Source organism: Ammospiza caudacuta, chromosome 3 (assembly GCF_027887145.1).
Source record: "Ammospiza caudacuta isolate bAmmCau1 chromosome 3, bAmmCau1.pri, whole genome shotgun sequence".
Classification (NCBI taxonomy): Eukaryota; Metazoa; Chordata; class Aves; order Passeriformes; family Passerellidae; genus Ammospiza; species Ammospiza caudacuta.
Window position 1 is genome coordinate 118,221,959 of NC_080595.1, and position 22,863 is coordinate 118,244,821.

The 22,863-nt window shown below is 48.1% G+C and overlaps 1 protein-coding gene across 1 annotated transcript; it reads left to right on the top strand.

Annotated features, from left to right (window-relative positions):
* The first annotated feature begins 1,720 nt into the window (after positions 1 to 1,720).
* LOC131555504 (interferon-induced very large GTPase 1-like) lies at positions 1,721 to 14,199 on the top strand. The gene is made up of 3 exons (XM_058801541.1): positions 1,721 to 9,021; positions 13,039 to 13,098; positions 14,172 to 14,199. Exons 1-3 carry the CDS (start codon positions 1,721 to 1,723, stop codon positions 14,197 to 14,199), a joined length of 7,389 nt encoding a protein of 2,462 aa, XP_058657524.1.
* Positions 14,200 to 22,863: the final 8,664 nt, after the last annotated feature.

The window sequence follows — 22,863 nt, forward strand, 5'->3', positions numbered from 1 at the left end:
ACTTGTCCTTCAGAGATTTTTCCATCAAAAGTGAGCAGCAGCACTGATGAATCCCAGCAAATTTCAGAACAGTTTTCCAGGGGCCCTTTGTAACTCACTCCTGAGAAGCGTGAAGTCTACTCCCCTCAAGGCCAGGGCTAAAGGTCTGCTGGGCACGTTTCCTCCTATCACCAGAGATTTTATATTTGATGTCTCTGTGGTGGCTGTAGCCAAGATGGCCACCAATGGGCACTTGGCTGATGAGACCCTCTGTGCTAAGGAGCTGCAGATCACAGAGGACACCTCTCTGAGCTGGATCCCAGCATCTTCTGATGGTTCATCAGGATGTCCCAGGCACAGCCGTGGGCAGGGACAAGGTGGATTTTCCCCCTGCACTGGGGTGGGCCCCTGAGGGTGCCAGGAAGCAGCTCCTGGGAAGAGGCCAGAGAGGGGCGAGGGAGGGGCTGCGCTGGCAGCTGGAGCAGGAGCACAGCTCAGAGCCCGTGGGGGGCATGGGGGGAGTGTGTCTGGGGAGTGTGGGGTGCCCATGGGGGGAGTGTGTGAGCGCTGCCTCCGGGTGCTGGGAGCAGCAGGCTGGGCCAGGCAGCGAGCAGGGCAGCCGTGGGCTGGGCAGAGGGTGCAGGATGCAGGCAGGGCTGTTGGATGGGCAGAAGGGCTGTGCCAGTGCTCCAGGGAGCCAGGAATGGCCCCGGCTGTCTGCACTTGTGGATGGAGGAGTTGTGCTGGGAGGATGTGGGTGATGGTGAAGGCAGCACCTTGTCCATGGCAGGTTGTGTGGCTGAGTGAATCTGTGTGTGTGTCTGTCTGTGTCTGTGTGTCTGCGTCTGTATGTGTCTCTGTGTCGGTGTTTGAGTCTCTATGTCTCTGTGTAGTCTCTGGAATACACACTCAGCTTCAGGGTTGATCCTGCAAACAGGAAAGCAACAGGCACATCCAGGGTGCTGGGAAGGAGACCCTGGCTCTTGTGCCATCCCAGGCCATGCTGCAGTAGCCGGGTGGGAGCAATCTCCAGAGTTGCAGCTGCTGCAGACTCTGCCAGGAGCCTGGGGCCTTTGACAACACCTTCACCTTAGGGTGAACCGATACGCGGATAAAATAGACTCCACAACCTGAAGGAGGTTTGGCATGGGCACAAGTGAGATAGCTCTCATGAAAACTTGTGCCCCGAGCCCTAGTCTGAGCTACATTTTTATTCACAAAGGTGTTCCATATGCAATACATTACACAACCTTCCCATGCATATTCAACCCCTGGCTCTGCCTGTCCTTGCCTCGCATGGTAATTGGATCCACAACCTTCTGGGCGGGAGTTATTCACAATGGTGGTTGTGCAGAGTTCTTTTGGTTGTCTCTGAGGCTGAAGGCCATGGTTTTCCTCATGACTGAACTTCTGAACTTTTCTCCTTTGCATGTGCACTTTAGTCCCTTGGTGCTTATCTGAGTACATCTGTCAATTTGATCAGTTTGGAGACAGAGGAGCTCTTTTATGTGGGTTTCTTGCATTTCTTGTCTTTTCCTAAAATTGTTAATTATCGCAAGAAGCTTCAGAAATTTGCATTTTCCACTAACTTTTGTAGAGATTTCTTAAGTGGCAGAGCTTTCTTAAGTAAAAGGTTAAAATGCTAAAAGCTAAAATTTAAATCTTTATCACATATTGCTAATCTAAGAGAACTCCCAAAACCTCAATTTCAAGGGAAAGTCTCTGTTCTTCCTCCACAGCCATGGCTTCAGAGGCGGACACACAGGAAGGGGATGCAAAGACACAACAACTGGCAGAGGCATTCCAGAAGGAAAAACTGGATGCTGGATACTGGCTGCCCAAAGCTTCACAGATCCTGGGAATCAAGTGCAGAGAAGTCCTGCAACATCTGGAATATAAAGATTACCTCAGGCTGGAGTGTGAGGTACAGCACCCCTGGGAGAAAAAGGCACTCCAGAAACTCCTGAAAATAACAGATCACAAAACAACCGCTGAAGAGGTGCAGAACGAGCACTTGGAGAAGACAAAGCAAAGACAAGAAGTGGCCAAACAAGCTCTGAAGGATCTGACAGAAATGCTCAACAGCCACAGCCGCAGCCAGGATGCTCTGAGGGAGAAAGCAGAGACTCTGTGGCAAGCCATGGAGATTCCCAAAGAGTTCTGGCCGGCACCAAAGAAACCCTTGGCAGATATGCTGGAGAGCATCCAGAAGCAGCTGGAGCAGCAGGAGCTGTCAGCAGGCAGGAGGGAGAACATCCCGGACACAGAGGTGCTGAGGCGGGCATCAGGGGGACTGGCCCTGCGGGGCATCTACAGAACCAGCAGACCTGAAGATGTGCTGGCAAAGCGAGAGCAGCTCCTCAGGGTTCCTGAGGGGTTCCAGCTTGCCAGTCCAGAGCAAGGATCGCTGCTTGAGAGGAAGGAGTTCTCCTCCTCTGCAGCAGAATCCACTTTCACCAAGTCCATGGAGCAGCTGGGCTTCAGCATGAGCGTTTCTGCCAAATCCTCATTCTGGGGGATTAATCTGGGAGCAGGTGTAGATCACAGCAGCTCCTTGCAGTCACAGGACACCCACCAGTCCCACTCTGAGCAGAGCTACTTTTGCATCACCAAGTACCAGTACATCCCTCTGGCCTCCTGCTACTTCCAAAGGCATCACCTTCGCCTCTCGGATGCGGCTCTGCGAGAGCTGCAAGACATGGAGCAGCTTTTGAGCTTCAGCTGGGAAGAAGACAACTCCACCTTGATGAAGATGTGTGAGAGCTTCTTCAGCAGGTTTGGGTCCCACATAAACCAGGGTCCCATCCACTTTGGGGGGATACTGTGGTGGAAGGCATCTACAGAAGGATTCCGAGCTGAGCAGCGGGAAGAGATGAAGCGACAAACGTTTGAAGCACTGAACAGCTTTGTCAGGAAGAGCTATGGTGACTTTCTGGCTAGTGCTGGAGGGGCCTTGGATATTTCCAAACCCAGATCAAAGGTTTCTCTCCAAGGAAGAGCTAGAGAAAGTTCTCATACAGAAATTCAGCTGTGCGTGGTCAACACAGGGGGCCCAGCAGACACATCTTCCCTTCCTCAGTGGAAAACGGGGCTTGTGTCTGATAATACAACGTGGTGCGTTATCGACCGTGGCTTTCAGCTGATCCCAGTGTGGGACATCATCCTGTACAATCACTGTGGGGATTTTAAGTCTGTTGGTCAGATGAGCACAGCCCTCAGGGCTGGGTACAAAGCACTGACAAATCAGAGCATTGACACTGTTTTTGGAGAGGAACTGGGCAGTGCAGTGCAAGAGGCCAGAGATTTCATGGAGACTGTGAAGGCCTGGGAGGTGACAAAAGTGGATGAAAACAAGCTGCTCATGCTGATGGAGCTAAAAGATGATCTGAGTGCCAAAACCAGGAATCCCAGTGTATGGATCAACATGTGCTTGTCAGACAAAGCCCTGCAGGACTTCCTGGTGAACACTGTGCGGGGCTGCCAGGAATCACCTCCAGAAAACACCACCACTATCAAGGCAATGTTGAGGAGCCTCCTGAATCCTCATATCTACTCTGTCAAGGACTTCCCTGAGGCTTCCTTCATTATGCAATGGGTCTTCCAGACTGAGCACCCACTTCCCAGATCTCCCAAAGTCTCTGAGCTTCAAGAGCTCATCAAAACACTGCAGCAAATGAAGGAGCACATCCATGCTGTCACCTATGCACCTGGAAACTCTGCTTCTGATGTTCATGAAGCAAAGATAAAAGCCACCCTGACCAGCAGCCTGGCCATTTATTCCTTACTCCAGTCTCTCCAGGAACAGGCTCAGAAGGACATGGAACTGTTGGTGCTCTTGATTGTGACCAGCACAGGATACCAGGTGGAAAGCAGCACTTTTCAGCACCTCCTTGGACACCCAGAAATTCACTACATGGCCAAGGAAATGGAAGCAGCACATGCGGAGTACGTGAACCTGAAGGAGCAAGATGCCGACAGAGCTGAGGCCTCCCTCCTGCTGAAAGGTCTGACTGTGACACCTGTAAGTCAAGAGCTGTCCCTTGAGCAGAAGAGGGAGCGTTTAGTTTTCATGGAAGATCACATGAAAGGCTTGTGGTCCACACGGATAAAGAATCTCCTCCAAAAGCACAGTGGAGACGAAGACTGGGAGAGGCTGGAACGGGACTTGAACTCCTTGATCAGTGGGTGCTTGGATGACAAATGGGATGAACAGAGGATGCAGAACATACTCAGTGACCTGGAAGATACTTTTCCAACACCTGATGTCCCCAGTCAGTCCCAATCCAAGTCGGAGAGCAGTGAATCCAATGAAAATGAAGCCATTTTAAACCAGGAGTTTCTCCAGCTGCTCAAGCGCCTTGGACTGGAAAGTCACTATCCAAGGAAAATGGGGATGGGAGATTTCCGCACCATCTGCAAGAGATGTCTGCAGGACAGCCAGCCCAGCCAGGACAAGGAACTGCAATTATATTTCTTGCAAAAGCTGTTAACTGTGGATTACCGAGTGAGGTATCTGACTTGCTGGGATGACAGAAACTCAAAACATGCAGGCCTGCCAGAAACCAAAGCAAAAGAGCACCAACACTCAGACACCTTTGATCAGTTTTTTAATGATATGGTGGAAGCAGCCTCTGAACACGCAAGCAGGGACGGCCATGTGCACCCAATGGACCTGCAGATGGCCATTTTCCATTGTGCTGATGACTTCCTGAGACAGACCCTGGCAACCAAGCTGGCGTTCTGCCAACTGGCGCTGCCTCTGCTGGTGCCCAACCCAAGCACTTCACACATTGAGTTCCCACTCTACGCCCTCAGCCAAATCCAAAGGAATTGGAAAGAGGTGGAGAAGTCAGGAAAGGAGGACCAAACAAAGAGTTTCAGCAACAAACTCATCTTTCAGGCACACACACCCATTGTGTCCTTCATCCGCATTGGCAGCTCACCCTCCTCTTCCAAGTCCCAGCTCCTGAACGCTCTGCTCAGCAAACGCAAACACGACACTTTCTTCCACCGCCACTGCAGAGGCAGCACCAGAGAGCGTTTGCTGGTGGAAGGGCTGGTGGAAATCACCTGGTACTGTCCCCATGGAATCCCTGATGACACCTTTGAGCGCTGCGTGGCTTTCTGTAACCTGCATGGAGATGCCAGGGATCACGGAGCACAGCTGCAGTTCCTGCAGGAGATATCTGCCGTCAACGTGGCTCTTGTGTCTGACTGGGAGCACATGGACAACAGGGGGAGAAAGCTTCTGCAGGACCTGTGGCAGTCACAAAGGCCTTTGGTTTGTCTTCTCACAGAAAAAGAGAACGTTGCAGCTGGACAAGCAAGCAAAACCTTAAAAATAGGGATCAAGAACAGAAATGAAGCAGAACTGGTGGATGAGCTGACCAATACGATTAGGAATCTCCTGCAAGGTTCTAGTCCATGTTTTAGCCTGGAGGCCTGTGTGGACAAAGCTCGCCAGAACGGATTCGTAGTGGATGCAGATCGAGCTGCGTGTGTGACAGCCAAAGCAAAGGCAAAGGAGCTGGTGGAGCTTCTGAAGAAAGAAAAGCTGTCTAAGATCAAATCCCAGCTCCTGCCACTTCAAGGAAAACTGTGGTACCAGTGGTGCCAAAAGGACAAAGAACTCACTCGCTTACAGGAGAAGAGGAACAAGAGCGTTGAGCATCATCGGAGCCAAATTGAAAATGAGAAGAAAGCCATAAGAAGAAAGCAACTTGAGCAAGCTTTCCCTCTCAAACCACTGATGAAATCATTCCTTGGCTTTCTCCAGGCCCAGCCAGCAGACACGAAAAAATACTTCCTGCACTGGATGAAGGTGTTTATGGACGAGCTGTCTTGTGGTCGCCTTGAAGAACTGGGGATAGAGTATCACAAGATATGGACTAAAATCCTGATGGAAAAGAAAAGCAAGAAAAAAAACAGTGGCAATGATGAGTCGCTGAGTCGCTTGGATGCCCTCTCGGATGAAATCAATGATTCATCCATTGGCCTGGAGCACCTTCTGAGAGAGGTAGGGCAGATTTATGAAGCTCTGGAATTGATGAACTCTACGAATGACAATTTTGGCAAACTTCCAGAACTTGCAGCAGATCTGATGGTTTCAGGATGCCCCGTGGAGCTGATTGATGGGGATGCTTCTTACCTGCCCTTGCACTGGGTGGGAGCAATCTTTGACAGCTTAATTGAGAGGCTGGGGGACAAACGAGTGTTTGTGCTCTCCGTGCTCGGCATCCAGAGCACAGGCAAGTCCACCCTGCTGAATGCCATGTTTGGTCTGCAGTTCAACGTCAGCGCAGGGAGATGCACCCGCGGAGCCTTCATGCAGCTCATCCCAGTGGCCGAGGAGCTGCAGCAAGACTTGGGCTTTGATTTTGTGCTGGTGGTTGACACAGAGGGACTCCGTGCCATCGAGATGGCAAATAAAAAGTCCCTGAACCATGACAATGAGCTGGCCACCTTTGTCATCGGTGTTGGCAATATGACAATGATCAATATCTTTGGAGAAAATCCATCAGAAATGCAAGATGTTCTCCAGATTGCTGTGCAGGCTTTCCTGAGGATGAAGCAAGTCAATCTTTCCCCAGGCTGCCTCTTTGTCCACCAAAACGTGGGAGAGGCAAATGCCAAGGAGCAGAACATGGAAGGACGAAGGCGCTTGCAGGAAAAGCTGGATGAAATGACTGTGGTCGCTGCTCAGCAGGAATTCTGTGACATCTCCTCCTTCAGCGATGTCATTCGCTTTGATGTGAACACCCACATTCACTACTTTGCTCACCTGTGGGAAGGAAACCCCCCAATGGCACCACCCAACCCAAACTACAGCCAGAATATCCAGCAGCTCAAGAGCAAAATCCTCCAAGAGGCCAAGGAGCAGTCACAGCGCAGCATTTTGAGGCTCTCAAGCCTGAAAGATCGTATTGGTGACCTCTGGAATGCTTTGCTGAATGAAAACTTTGTGTTCAGCTTCAAGAATTCCCTGGAGATTGCTGTGTACAGGAGACTGGAAAGTGCCTTTAGTCAGTGGACCTGGAGGCTGAGGAGTCAAATCTTAGAGGTACAGATGAGACTGGACAACAAAATTTGGAATGGGGATTTGCAAAATGTCACCATAAAACACCTTGAAGGACTGGTGCAAGAGACAAGTGATGACATTGAGAAAAAAGTTGAAGAGTATTTTAGGGAAGACAAAGATCGTGAGACATTGGTCCAGTGGAAATCAAGCACAGAGCTGAAGCTGAAAGAACTGAAAGAGACTCTTCTTAATGAAACAAAAAAGAAATGTGAGAATCTCATTGAGCTACAGAAGGAGCAGAAGAAACTGGATGCAAGGAAGTTGGAGTATGAAGATGAGCTCCTGAGAAGGAGTCGGGAGCTGGCTGTGACTCTGAAAGGGAAGAGCCTCAGTGAGAGAGAACTGAAGGACAACTTCACTCTTGTCTGGAACCAGTGGATTGCTGAAGTCTCCCATGGTGCTCCTTCTCCAGAAGGGGTGGATATTGATGCAGAAATTGAAGGTGTCCTTCTAGACCACTTTAAGGAGCCTGGTTTCCCTGAGCGGATCAAGTCATTTCCCAGAGGCAGAGGGTTTTCTTTTGATCCAGAAAAACACATAATGAAGAAAAAGTATTTAGGCTTTATCACAGATCCCAGGAGCATTTTCAATGCTGACAGGATCAACTTTCAGCACATCACAGAAAATATCATAGCATGTGTGAAGGCAAACATTGATAAGAAGGAAGAAGAGAAACGGGATTACAGTCAAAATTTTATTCATGAAATACTCAATGAAGTACAGAAAGGTGTGAACTCTGTCCCCAGCAATGCAAAATGTACTTTTAACAAAGAGTACAGCATAGATTTGTCTCTGTATTTGTGCAAAATGGCAGCAGAAAGGTTTAAAGCCATGCACGAAGCATTCCACACGGCAAATGACCCAGTTGTGTACCTGAGCAGCAAGAGAGAAGATTTCTTCCAATGTTTCCAGATTTCCTGCCAAGGAGCCACTTCTGTCACAACTTTTGCTGTTTTCCTTTGTGACAAGATTGAACCAGCTCTTCGCCGGGCAGTCTATGAGGGGACAGCTAAAGACATCGCTGAGGACATGAGGGGCAGATTCCCAGATTTCAGGGGCAGCAGAGCCAATCTGGAAGTTTGCATCCTGAGATACCTGGCAGAACAGGAAAATTTTGAGTATTTTAAATGGTACCTTAGATCTCCAAAACAGTTTTGTGAGAGTTACATTGAGACACGTGTCAGGAATTACTGTTTAGATGGGAGCAGGATGTTGTGGATGTTTTTAGACTCCTGCCTTGATCATCTATATAGAAACATCCTGTCAGTTGTTTCTTCATCAACTCGAGCTGTCAAAGACAGAAAAGACAGAAAAGACAAAGTCTCTCTTTGGCTGGATGAATTTTGTAGGCAACTGACAGAGGTGATCAACTTGCCCAGAAGTGACCTGAAGGGCATCGAGCACCAGGAGGTCACAGACATTGAGTTCCTGAGCAGTGCCATGGCAGAAGCTCTGGATGACCTGAGGGAAAGGCTCATGAAAGAATTGACTGGTGCTGACCTGAGCTCATTTCCAAGGCAACCTCACACCATCCTGGCAGAGCATTTTTCTGGGTGCTGGGCACAGTGTCCATTTTGTGGCACTGTCTGCACAAACACAATGCAGAATCATGATGGAGACCATCAGGTGGTCTTACATCGCCCACAAGCTTTGATGGGAGCCATGTGGCCTGGGACAGACCATCTGGTCATTGATATTTGTTCCAGCCTTGTTACAAGTAAACTCAAATTCACGTTTGATAACACCAAATTGATCCCCTACAAGAAATACCGTGATGCTGGACCTCCTTATTCCACTTGGAATATTCTTCCTGATTCATCCATGCAGGCATACTGGAAATGGTTTGTGTCTCATTTCAGGACACAGCTGGAGGCTTTGTATAATGGGAAATTTCAGGGCAAAGGAGAAATCCCTGAAGCATGGAGGAGTTTTACCAAGCAGGAAGTACTGTCTGATCTTGACAAGTATAGACCGTGTCCACAGAAAAGAAGAAACAAGAGGTGTTCAACAATTCAAACAGCTTTTTATGACGTTCTCCAAAAGATAAAATCACATTAGGACACTCTCATGTCACGTAGAAACTATAGTTCCCTATTCCTCCTAAATTTCATTAGTAAGATACATTACTGCAGCCCTTACTCATTGACTTGTTCCTTTGTGATAAAGTCAGAATCCTCTTGCCTTCTTGCCATAAACATTTCCCTCAGCTTTGTCCTAGGGCTATACCAAACCCCCTCCATGGGGCAATCGGCCTTGTGGCCATCCTGAGCCCAAGGGCAGGGATGGAGCAAAGGCAGCACTCAAAGCAACCCTTGGATCAGCTGCTGTGAGACAAGAAGGGACAGTGCCCCAAAGGCAGTTTTCCTGCAGCAAGGAGCTGTCCTGCTCGGAGAAAGGGCTACAGGACCTGCGGCCAGCTCCATGATGGCTGCAGGCTGGGGTGATTTGCTTTTGGGTGTCATCCTTCCCTCCTTCATTGCAGCCTCCTGGATCAACTGAGGCTGTTCTCCCAGCAGGAGCTGCTCCTGCCCTTGGCCTCTCTGCTGAGCAAAAGCCTTTGGAATGCCCTATGTGGAGAATCCTGTCTGCAGCACCTTCAGTAGCAGCCCTCGGGGCAGTGCTGGTGCTGCCCAGGCAGGCTGGTGGCACCAGAGCCGTGCTCTGGAGAAGGTGGCACCAGCTGGCTCTGCCCCAGGGAGCTGTGGGGGCTTTTGCTGTGCAGGTGCTGAAACCCTGCTGGCAATGGGAGGGCCAAGGCCTTCCTGGAGAGCTGCTGAAGGGCTGCTTCAGCCTCATCCCCTGCAGGCTCTGTGTGAAAAATGCATATTATATCATTGGCTCTTCATTAATAATAAAATGAATAGTATATGTGTTATGCTGGAAAGTTATGTTGTATTAATCTCTTTAAGTAGTGTGGTAAATTTAGTTTTTAGGCTATAGCATAATATAAAATAGAAACTAGGTGATGGAAGATACTTTTCTAAGTAGCTCAAGGAATGGATAAGAGAATCAAGAAATTCTTCGCATAGAGGTAACAGCAACAAGACACTAAAAATCCCAAGAGAAGAATTATTGCCTCCTTTTCAGGAAGAACCAGACTTTGAGGGACCAAGATGATTGATTTACAAGATGAGTGGGGGAGTTGGCAATAACCAGAAAAGACCCTTTGTTTGAAAATAATTTTTGCATCATGTATGAGATATATGAATATGCAATATGCTATTGCTTTTCAGGATTGATCCTTTGTTAACAAGGTGTGCTTTTGCTTGGCAGAAGGAGTAGAATGCACCCAGATGTCTGTAACTCTTTACTTTTTATGTCTTTTATTGTCCTACTCTGATTGCCCAAATTCTTATTGCTCTAATTTGTTATTACTATTTTATAACTATTTTATTACTATTAAACTTTTAAAATTTTAAAACAAGTGATTGGCATTTTTCACACTGTGCTAATAAAGGAGTTGATTTGGACTGCTCTGTGTCTCCTTTGTGTTCAGGGGAGCCACAGTTGGTGGTGACTCAAGCTCTGTGTGCTGCAGACAGGCGGGGCACAGAGGTGTGAAAAATACATATTATATGTATTGGCTTTTCGCAAATATTGAAATGAACACTATATGTGTTATGTTGCAACGTTATATTATATTAATCTCTTTTAAGTAGTCCTGTATTAATCTCTTTTAAGCAGTGCAGTAAATACAGCTTTTACGCTGTAGCATAATATTAAAATAGAAACTATATAAGATACTTTTTGTAACTAACTCAAATATTTAAAAATATAGCCAAGAAATTCTTCACATAATCCTATCTAGATAAAAATAACGACACCAAAATCCCAAGAAAATTATTATTACCTGCTTATCGAGAAAAATCAAACTTCCAAAAACCAAATAACTGAATTTACAAGAAGGGATCGGGGGCAAGCTAAAATAAACAAAACCACTCTAATTTGAAAAGAATGTTTAAATCATATATAAGATAAATTAATATACCATAAACTATTACTTTTAGAGAGTAATCCTTTATCAGCAAAGTGTGCCTTTTAGCAAAATACCAAGCATCCAGACATCCATAATTCTTTAGTTTCTATTTTCTTTTATTTTCTTTATGGTTCTAATTTTTATTATCCTAATTTTTATTGTCCCAATTTTAATTACTATTTTAATTACTATTAAACTTTCAAAATTTCAACAAAAGCAAATGTCGTTTTTCACATTAGGGAAGACAGGCACCCGATGCCCACACCACACACAGCCATCTCCCATCTTTTCCATTTGTTTGAGATCCCAATCACCATCCACCATCTCCGGAGGTTTGTGAACCCACTCCAAGCACCCCTGGAGCCACAGGGGAGCCATTGTGGCCGCTCCACCTCGCTGGGAACCAGCAGCGCCCCCTGGAGCCGCTGGGGCGTCACTGCAGCCTCTCTGCCTCGACTGAGCCAACAGCGCTCCCTGCTGGTTGTGTTTGTAACTACACAAAAAAGGAAATTACTTGATGGGTAAGAAAAGGCTGGTTTTGGTTGTTGTTTATTTTTGTTCCTTTTGATGCTGTTTATTATCAACGTCTTACAGAAGGGATGGGACTACTGTCGGGCAAAAAACAGTTTTATTACTCAGATAAACATCAGCCTCAAAATTCAACAGATTTTAATGGAGTAAATGGTCGGCCATTGGTCAAAGTAGTCACAAGTTTCTTCAATGCAAGGCAAAACATGATGTTCTCATCCAATGGAAAGTTGTCACAAAGTTTATTTTGTTTTTCTAACCTATCACCTTTACTTAATTCTGCTGCACTGTGGATACTTTTATCCAATGGGCAACTATTACACGCACACAGTTATACTCCTATTATAACATCTAAACTCTTAGCTTACTCTATACAATTACATTACTACATTATAAAACCCTTCACCATCTTATCCAATACAGTTTCTTACTTACTTAAAGCATATTCTTACTTACAACTATAGAAACATGAGTTTATAATTTTTCTGCCTAATGTCTGTGTACTTTTATTTTTACATCAATCCAAGCTTCTTTCAAGACTGAAAATCAAACCCTTCAGGGTCTGTGGTAGTTTCTAAGTTTACATTTCCCACAGCTGTTGTTGTTTGTCTTGTTATATCTATCTATATCTATATAATCTATATGTATATCTATGTCTATCTATATCTTTCCTAGTAAAGAACACGTATTCCTTTCCCCATTTCTTTGCCTAGAAGCCCAGTAATTTCAAAATTATAATAATTTGGAGTAAGGAGTTCATCTTTCCTTTCCAGGAAATTCCTCACCTTTCTTGACAGACCTCTCTCTGCTAAACCAGGACACTCTATCTTTCCAGCTTCAAGACAACACTCTCCTGTAGCTCAGGCTGAATAAAATCCTTCAGGCTTTTTTTCCCCTGATTACCCCATGACATCTTTAGGTACTACACCACCATCCTTCTGCTGTACTGGATGATGGTGCTGTGAGAAATAAATCGACATACAATACTCCATCCCATTTTCTTACCCAGTGACAAAACAACTGAAATTATAATAAGGTGTTATATATGAAACCATTTTTTGCGTTTTTTTCTTCATTGTCTAATGCATAGATTGGCTACCAGTAGTTAGACTATTCAACCAATTGTTTTCCTGCCAAGGAATCTCCACCTACTCCCTTTCCCCAGTGTTTCAATATACAGCCCAAAGGGAAGTTTTTTAGAATTCCCCCTTCAATGGATTGACCTGATCCCATGATACAAAACTACAGCAATATAAAATTTACCACTCACACACCACAGAGCTTGAAACAAGGCACCTGTGTAAGCTCCCTACACAACAGCCAGCACAGTTTTCTGCACCTTGGGAGGGAGGACTACTGCAACCCACAATGTGCCTTCCCTTTACTCTTCCTTTTAATCCAATCCTGTGAGGATTTTCCACCATGATTTTGGACAAGTGCACCCTTCATCCTGTTTAGTAATGCTGTAAAATTACAGGGGCCTTGCCCTGAACTCGCCAGATCCAGAGAATGGAGGATCTCCCCAAAAAAGTATTCGGTAAGTGCTGGAGTCCTTTCAATCCTGTGAGACCACAGAGTGTCAGGAGCACTGTCCCATCTGATTCACCAGAAACTGTCACCAAAAGAAGCCCTCAAAACCCCAGTGTGCATTAAGAAGCAGCATCACTTTATTGCAGCACTGGTTGCAGGGGCATAACCCCACCTAAAGTGCCTGCCTGGCTCAAGGGGTTACAGGTGCTTATTAACCTGAAATATCCACACTCATTTCATAGGTGGTTAGAGGAGATTCCAGGATCTTCCTTATACGTTTGGGGTTTTTTTATTTTGCCTTGGTGTCTTCTTGGGGGTCCTTGGGGTTCCTTGGTGATTTTCCATAGATGGTGTTTTTTGCCCAGGTTATGTAAAGCTGCCAAAGGTGTTTCTGAACCAAATGGGTTGGGGTGGTTTGACTTGTTCCAGAGCTCTCAGCATTCCACCACTATTACATAACTTTCCATTGGTCCTGACTTCTGCATAAGTGATTTACAAGAAGGTTGGACATCAGGAGGAAATTCTTCCTGGAAATGGTGGTCAGGCCTTGGAAGGGGTTGCCCAGGGAGGTTTGGAGTGAGTGTCCATCCGTGGAGGTGTCCTAGGAAGGACCAGATATGGAATTCAGTGCTCTGGGCTGGTGACAAGGTGTGCATCAGTCACGAGTTGGACTTGGTCTCAGAGGTCTTTTCCAACCTAAATAATTCCGTAATTCTGTGATCCTGTATATGCAGATTTCACTCAAGCTCATCTGTTCCATGGCTTTTCTGGGCACCAACATCAGGGTGACAAGTCTGTACTTCCCTGGATCTTTCTTTCAGCCCTCTTGTCGATGGGTGTTGCACTGCCCCACCTCCAGCTTTCTGGGACCTCACTGGTGAGCCAGGATGGATAATAAATGATGGAGCATGGCTTGGGGAGCTCTTCCATCAGCTCCCTCAGCTTCCTGGGATGAATTTGATCCAGCCCTGTAGACTTTTAAGTGTCTCAGCAGGTCACCAACTGCCTCGTTCTGGATTACAGGGGATCTGTTCTGCTCCCCAGCCCTGGCTGCCTGATCAGAGACCCGTTTGCCCCCAGGATTGTTGGTCTTAATATTAAAGACTGAGGCAAAAAAGGCATTAAGTACCTCACCCTTTTCCTCTTCTTTGGTGACAATGATCCCCTCTGCATCCCAAAAAAGGATGGAAATTTTCCTTGGCTCTCGTTTAGTTGTTGATATATTTATTAAAATGCTCTTTGTTACTGTGAAAAACGCTAATCACTTGTTTTAAAGTTTTAAAAGTTTAATAGAAATAAAATGGTTACAAAAATAGTAATAAAAATTGGAGCAATAAGAATTTCACAATCAGAGTTAGGACAATAAAGATCAAATATGGACATCTGGATGCTTCCTGGGCAATTAAACCCCAAAAGCACACACATTAACAAAGGATTAACCCTTAAAAGCAATAGCCTGTTGCATATTCATATGTCACACATTATGCATAAATTCTTTTTAAACAAAGGGTCTTCTCTTGTTATTGTCAACTTCTCCTCCTTAATCCTATTGGCGCCTCAGAAACGAGGAGGTGTAAGAAAGTTTGTCTTTTCCGATAAGGAGGCAATAATTATTTTATTGGTGATTTAGGTGTTTTGTTGCTGTTATCTCTGTGTGAAGAATTTCTTTATCTTATAGTTAGTTTAAAAGAATATCTCACAATGCATAATTTCTGTTTTAACATTATGTTATAATCTGAAACTATATTTACCACACTACTTAAAAAAAGTCAATACAGTAATATCAATTAATACAACATAATATCTGCAAAGAGCCAACCACATAATAAGGATTTTTCACATTACCTTTCCCAGCAGTGCCCAGGCTGATATTTTATCTTTTTAATTTTCTCTCTGCAGAACCTAACGAGATCCTTGCACTCTTCCCAAGTTCCCTGTCCCTTCTTCCGAAAGAGTTCCGAGTTCCAAGCTCCATGTTCAGCCAGGCTGGGCTCCTCCCCCTCTGGCTCCTCTTTTGATGGGCAGCTCCTGTGCCTTGAAGTTTTCCTTCTTAAAGCACATCCAGCCCTCTGAACCCCTCTGAAGCATCATACTACAACAAGTCCCTGAGAGCAATTGGTGTTTTCAGGGTCTGGAGCACACCTGTTAAAAGGAGCTAAGAAAGAAAGATGAAGGACAAGTCTCTGTTTGGAGAACCAAGGGCTGTCTACCACTTTGAAGAGGTTCCAGAAAAGACCCAGAAGAGCAGAGGGCACAGGGCTAAATATGGGGGAAAGGGGGTGGATCTGAGGGAGACGGGCCAATGGAAACAGGGAAAAATGGTGCAGGGGAGGGGCAGCAAATAAAAGAACCAATGAGATGATGGGGAGGAGCACTGCAGCAAACTGGGGCCAATAGGGATTGAGAAAGGGCAGAACATTCTAGGGGATATACATATAAGGTGAATGGGGGGCTGGGCTGGGGTGGAATAATTGGGAGAACCAATGAAACTTGAAATATTAACATGTCCCTGCAGAGGCCCATGGGAGGGAAGCTGTTCTCACCCCAACCTTAGAGGAAGGTTTCTCCTAGCCTTTTTCTGCCACTGAAGGAATGAGGTGTTGTAGCCTCAGTGGTAGATTTTGAGCCTCCACGCTTCTCAATTATTTAAGATTATTTCCCAAGGGACTCTCTGCATCAGTATCCTAAACAAGACAAAGCCCATCCCCTGGAAGCTGAAGGTTTTGTTGAAGTTCAAGGTTTTGTTGAAGCTTCTCCTTATTTCATGGAGAATTGAAAACTTCAGTCAATTCATGGTCACTGTGCCCAGTGTGAAAAGTGTGTATTTTATGATTGGCTTTTTGCAAATAATCAAATGAATATTATATGTGTTATGTTAGAAAGTTATGCTGTATTAATTTTTTTCAGTAGTGTGTTAAATATAGTTTTAAGTTATAATGTTAAAATAGAAACTATGCCATGTAAGATAATTTTTAAAGAGAGGAATGAGGTACTCTCACTGAGATAGCAGCCACAGGACACCTAAATCTTTCAGAGAAAAAGAATTTATTGCTCCGTTATCAGAAGAAACGAACTTCTTCCTCCCTTGCTCAGCCCTGAAGATGCAGTTAGAATTAAGAGGAAGAAGTTGACACTGCCCAGACAGTATCCCGTGTTTGAATGGAATTTATGCATCATGTATGAGATGTTGAATATGCAACAGGTTATTGTTTTTAAGGGTTAATCCTCTGTTACATGGGTCCTTTTTCAGGCTTATGTTGCCCAGAAAGGGGTATCTGGACTGTCCTTAACTCTTTGTTTTTATTGTCTCATATTGTCTTAATTCAATTTGTCCGAATTGTTATTACTCTAATTGTGTTACTATTTTTATAACTATTTTATTACTATTAAACTTTTAAAAATTTAAAAGAACAAGTGATTGGCGTTTTTCACACCCATGAAGGTGGGAGCAGCCCTGGGAAAGTGGGAGCTGTCCTGAGAGGGTGGGAGCTGTCTTGGGAGGGTGGGAACAGCCCCGGGAAGGTGGGAACATTCCCGAGAAGGTGGGAGAAAGCCCGGGAAAGGTGGGAGCAGACCCAGGAGGGTGGGAGCTGGCCTGGGAGGGTGGGAGCAGCCTCAGGAAGATGCGAGCTTTCCCGACAGGGTGGGAGCACCCCCGGGAAGGTGGGAGCTGGTCTGGGACGGTGAGAGCAGCTCCGGCAAAGTGGGAGCATTCCCGAGAGGGTGGGAGCAGCCCCATGAAGTTGGGAGCAGCCCCATGAAAGTGGGAGCTTTCCCGACAGGGTAGGAGCGTTCCCGAGAGAATGGGAGATTCTTGAGAGGGTGGGAGCAGCCTCGGGAAGGTGGGAGCATTCCCGAGAGGGTGAGAGCAACCCCGGGAAGGTGGGAGCATTCCCGGGAAGGTGGGAGCTGGTCTGGGAAGGTTGGAGCAGCCTCGGGAAGGTGGGAGCAACCCCGGGAGAGTGGGAGCAGCCCCGGGAGAGTGGGAGCAGCCCCAGCAAGAAGGGAGCAGCCTCGGGAAGATGGGAGCATCCCCAAGAGGGTGGCAGCAGCCCCGGGAAGGTGGGAGCAGCCTCTGGAACGTGGGAGCAGTCCCGGGAAAGTGGGAGCATTCCCGAGAAGGTGGGAGCAGCCTCGGGAACGTGGGAACTGTCCTGGGAAGTTAGGAGGAGCCCCGCAAAGGCGAGAGCAATCCCGAGAAGGTGAAAGCAGCCCTGGGAAGGTGGGAGCAGCCCCATGAAGGTGGGAGCAGCCCTGGGAAGGTGGGAGCATCCCAAAGAGGGTGGGAGCAGCCCCATGAAGGTGGGAGCATTCCTGAGAGGGTGAGAGCAGCCCCGGGAAGGTGGGAACAGCCTCGGGAAGGGTGGGAGCAGCCCTGGGAAGGTGGGAGCATCCCAAAGAGGGTGGGAGCAGCCCCATGAAGATGGGTGCAGCCTCCGGAACGTGGGAGCAGCCTCGGGAAGGTGGAAGCATTCCCGAGAGGGCGGGAGCATCTCCTGCAAGGTGGGAGCATCCCCGGGAGAGTGGGAGCATCCCCGAGAGGGTGGGAGCAGACCTGGGAAGGTGGGAGCAGCCCGCGCCGCCGGCACCCGGTGCGCTGCCGAAACCTATTGTCAGCCGCAATCCCTTAATTCCATTACACCTACCGCAGCAATCCGCTTAGGGGAAGCCGTGGAGAGGATGAGGAAGGAGGAGGCATGGTTTAAATACACCTAGGCTTTATCCCGGGGGGAAGCACACGGCCCAGGGCACGGGAGAGGCCGCGGGGCTCCTGGGCTCTGCTCAGGGCTGGCTGAGTCAAGGGGTTAAATTAGAAATATAATTAGTAAAAATCATATACTGTGATTAGAGCTTAACAAGGAAATCAGTCAATACCAGGTGGGGATAACTGAAACAAGGTTGGGAATGACAGGTGAAGCATTCCAAGAGTGCAGGAGCCATAAGTACCACTGGCTTCTAAGAATGAGAAGAGGTTTGGAGCAGCAAGTCAAGAAGCCCTGCCAACTTGACAAGGGTGAAGAGTTTACCATGAGGAAGATGTTTTACTTCCTCCCCAGAAGCCCACTGACCCAATTAAAGAGGACAATTGCACAGCCATAATGGATATTCAGCTGATTATATTACAAAGCATAATGATTATGTATTATGCATCCTTCAAAACATCTTGGATATGTAAAACCTTTTCTGTAGAGAGAGCAGGAGTCTGCAACTCCTCATGCATGGGTTTGGAAACGATTCCACATGCATCCAGTGCTGTAATAAATACAATGTATTATTTCTTTTATTAATAATAATATATATTAATAACTAATAATAATACTATTTATCACTATTTATTACTGTTTATTTATTACTTCTTTTCAACTTTAATTAGTTGAAGAGTTGTCTGTGCTTCACTGGCTCCCAGTCTGCAGCCTGCTCTGCTGCTCTTGGGACCTTCACACCCTGTCACTGCTGTCACCTGTGTCCCTCATGCTGCTCCCCAGCCCAGCTGTTCCCTCACATCCTGCAGATGTGTTCTGAGAGCTGGAGCCCCTCTGCTCTGGAGCCAGGCTGGGAGAGCTGGGGGTGCTCACCTGGATGGGAGAAGGATCCAGGGAGAGCTCAGAGCCCCTAAAGGGGCTCCAGGAGAGCTGCAGAGGGACTGGGGACAAGGATGGAGGGACAGGAGCCAGGGAATGGCTACCAGTGCCAGAGGACAGGGATGGATGGGATATTGGGAATGAGGAATTGTGCCCTGGCAGGGTGGGCAGGCCCTGGCACAGGGTGCCCACCCTGGATCCCTGGCAGTGCCCAGGCCAGGTTGGACAGGGCTTGGAGCCACCTGGGACAGTGGGAGGTGTCCCTGCCCATGGAATGAGCTGGCCCTTAGCATCCCTTCCCACCCAAATCACTCTGCCACTTGCTGACTCCATCTCTGCTCACTGCCCTCCAGCCCATTCCCTTCTCCACCTTTTCCTCTTCACCACGTTCAGCAGATAAAAAAAGACAAACACCAGTAAAAGGTGTGGAAAATTTTATTCTTTACTGAACTTTATTAGTTTTCTGTTTGGCTTAAACACAATAAATATTTCAGCAGTAGCATTGAACAGACTGGAATTCACACCCACTGCAGTACCTGAACCCCCAGACTCTGGACTCTGGGAAAGCCATCGGGGCCCCTGGGATCACAGCACCTCACTGGGGGCCACTGCCAGCACCAGTGTCCCCTTCAGCCCAAGGGACAGGAGCAGGAATGTGTCCCTGCTGGCAGGGAGGGATGGGGGCAGATTTTGAGGTCTCCAACCAGCTCCGACCAAATGGGCTCTGTGGGTGCTGTGGGCTGAGGCAAATTACCCCAAAAACTTCTGCTCCTGGGGCAGGGATGGATGACCCAGCCAATTCCTTGGAGATCAGCCTGGGGACTTCTCCAGCCAGGTCTGACCATGCCTGGATAGGCCAGAGGGTCTTTTCCACAAGCAAAGAGGTCAGCATGGCTCCCATTGTCACCATGGAATCACTGGGGTTGGAAAAGCCCTCTGAGCCCATCAAGTCCAGCCATTCCCAGCACAACCAAGGCCAAAGTGCTGTCCCATGTCCCCAAGTGCCACATCCACAGGGCTTTTAAATCCCTCCAAGGATGGGGGCTCCACCCCTGCCCTGCACAGCTGTGCCAGGGCAGGACAGCCCTTTCCAAGAAGGAATTGTTCCCAATATCCAACCTGAACCTCCCCTGGCACAGCTTGAGGCCATTTCCCCTTGTCCTGTCCTTGTCCCACCAAGAGCAGCCTCTGTGTCACCTCAGCCACTGCTTTGACACAGCTCAGAGGTAGAGGTGGGCAAAACCAGGAGGAGCCAAGGCTGGTTTCCCAAAAGCACCTCTTCCCTAAGGACTTTCCAGCTCTGTCAGAAACAGGCATGGATGCTCTCAGTGAAGAGTTCAGGGCCCTCACTGGATCAAACCAGCTCTGTCTGACTCCCAGCTGCAGATCCTTGACAGGCCAGAAGGTGACACCAGGCCAGCTCTGTTTAAGGAGCTTAAAGATGTTCCCAGAGCCTCGGGAGCTCCCACTTCCAGTGCACTGCTCCCAGCTCTGGCAAAGCCTTGGGGCAGGGGGATATGAGGAGAGGCAGCTGTGACCAACCAGGGCCTCCAGGACAGCTGGAGACAGCCTGGAGGGACAGGACCCAGGGAATGGCTCCCAGTGCCAGAGGGCAGGGCTGGATGGGAGATTGGGAATGAGGAATTGTGCCCTGGCAGGGTGGGCAGGCCCTGGCACAGGGTGCCCAGAGCAGCTGGGGCTGCCCCTGCATCCCTGGAAGGGTTCCAGGCTTGGAGCAACCTCTCCCTGGAAGAAGAGACGACACAGCTCAGCTCTGGGGCACCAGGCAGGAGGAGCTGAGGAGCCAGGGCCTGCCCTCCCCATCCCCAGGAGCACACCCCATGGGAAGGACAGAGCCCAGCCAGTGACCACCAGCACAGAACATCTCCCTCAGGGGCTGTTACCCAGGAACACTTTAATACTTAACACCCAAACCCATGGTGGGCAATAGAAGAGTTGGTTCTCAACTGCCACACAAGGTTTGGTCTCTATTTTTTTTTCTATTCCTCTCTCAGAATCCAGGGGCAGAAATCACTGGATTTCTAAGAGCAAAGGAGAACTCCCCTCCCCAGCAGTTGCCTGGGCACTGGGATGGGCTCTGCCCCATCCCTGTCCCCACCAGGTACAAGCCAGCCCAAACCCCAGTGCTGATTTAAGGAGACTTTTTTCTACTTTCAAGGTGCAATAAATTAAGGCACCAAAGAGCCAGAACTCCCCCAAGATAAAGCCTGTGCAGAGGAAGCAGTTCCAGTTTTGGAGAGGGATGTTCTTCCTATACACCAAGACTTAAGCTCAGACAACTCCTCCCAGCCTCAGCAGCATCCCAGTCCCCAGGGGCCAGTGATGGCCATGGGAAGAGACAGGACAAGGCAAGTGCCAGGTTTGGGAGCCCAGAGTTCAGCTGGAAGCCTGAGGGAACAGCTCAGTTCTTCCCTGCTTGGGCAAACACAAAACTAGACAGAAAATCATCCAACATACACATTTTTCAGTGTTGCCAGCCCAGCTCTGCTATCTGAACAAGTCCCACAGGAAGCTGTGTCCCAGCTGAAGATTCCCTCTAATTCCTGTGCGAGCAGGACTTAAATTTATCTCCATAATTCTATTTCATTAAATAGCAGGATTCGAAAACTCAGGTGCAGCCCAAGTCATTTATCCACGGAGGGTTTGTTGTTTTTTTTTCTGTACAACATCAGTAAAATGGATTGGAGGAAGCTACTTTATTAAATAAACTCCAAAAGCCATCAGCCCCCTCTCCCAGCCCCGCTGCAGCCACAGGGACACGTGAGATCCAGAGCCTCCCACGAGGGATGGCAGCCCTGGGAAGGGCACAGTTTGCTCCTCACAGGCTGCACTGTGACCAGGGGCTGACCAGGGGTGACCAAGACTGACCAAGGGCTGACCAGGGGCTGCCCAAGCAGCCCGTGACCTCACGAGCTCAACCTCAGGGCTTCCAGTCTTGGCATGACAGTGATTCCAATTTCCAAAAGAAAAAGCATTAAATAGCAGTTACACGTTGAAGGCTTCCCAGAGCAGGAAGAGGCTTCCCCTGCAGAAGGAAATTGCTCTGACCAAGCTGTCAGATGCCCCACGTTGCACAACAATCAGTGTCTGAAGGAATTTGTTCCCATGGTAGTTCCACCTGCACGATTGGCTGTGCTTGTTCTCTTCCGGATGCAGCCTTTCCAGAGCCTGGGTTTAAGCTACACTCTTCATTCAAGCACAGGTCTTCATTGAATCAAGCCAACAGGAAAGAAAATCAGCATTCAGTCTTCACCACCCCACTCGAAGAAGTCAATTATAAAAACAAATTAAAAAATAGAATCAACGCAAACACATCTCTGACAAGTGGACAGTAAACGAAGAGATGCCTGGATGAGACACGCGGGTGCTGGGGACAAAGAGAGGGGGATCTGAAAGGTTCCCCACCCCTGGGAGCGCCCTGAAGGTGCACACACGACCAACACCGGGCTTCAGGTGCTTCTCCCAGCGGTGGAATTGCAGTTGGGAAGGGCCAGGCTGTTCCTGGATGTGGAAAAGGGGCTCAGGCAGCAGGAAAGGACCCACAGAGCCGACCCATGACAGCAAATCCATGATGGCAGGAATGGGGAGAGCTTGGCTCTGTAGTCTCAGCCACCTTCCACAGCCCAGACTCCATTCCCAGACTGGGAACACACACGGACACTCAGGAACGTGTCAAATGTGGTCCCAGGTACCACACAACATGCAGAAGCCACATTCCCACTCCTATGGGAAACTGAGCCCTGATTTTCCAAGCCCCCCATTTAGGATTGAATCACAAGTTTTGAGTGTCTTTTTTCCTCCCCTTAAAAAAACAAGAAAAAGACAACAAAGGTGCTAGCAAGTGTTTGCCCAAAAGCAGGAAGGCAGGACAGAATGTGGGACCTGTCACCATCTGCTCCCAAAGTACCAGCCCAGCACAGGGGCTGCCCAGACAGCAGCACAGGGGACAGCCAGGAACTACTCCCACCACCAGGATGTCTCCCTGCCCTCGGAGGAATCAGCTGCGTTGCTTTTGGTGTCAGGCCAAGGTGCTTTGCTCAGGTAAAGCCTTTGCAACCCCAAGCAGCTTTCCCTGAGCAAGGGCCGGAGTCAGAGGCTTCTCTGGGAACATTCAGCTGGTCTAAGGTACAGTAACAGCGACCTGGAAAGGCTCCTCCTCCTCCAGCTCC

Coding starts and splice junctions, on each gene's coding strand:
- LOC131555504 (XM_058801541.1), top strand. CDS start 1,721: ATGGCTTCAGAGGCGGACACACAGGAAGGGGATGCAAAGACACAACAA. Junction 9,022..13,038: donor GTACTGTCTGATCTTGACAA/GTATAGACCGTG, acceptor GTAAAATTACAG/GGGCCTTGCCCTGAACTCGC. Junction 13,099..14,171: donor TCTCCCCAAAAAAGTATTCG/GTAAGTGCTGGA, acceptor GTTTGCCCCCAG/GATTGTTGGTCTTAATATTA.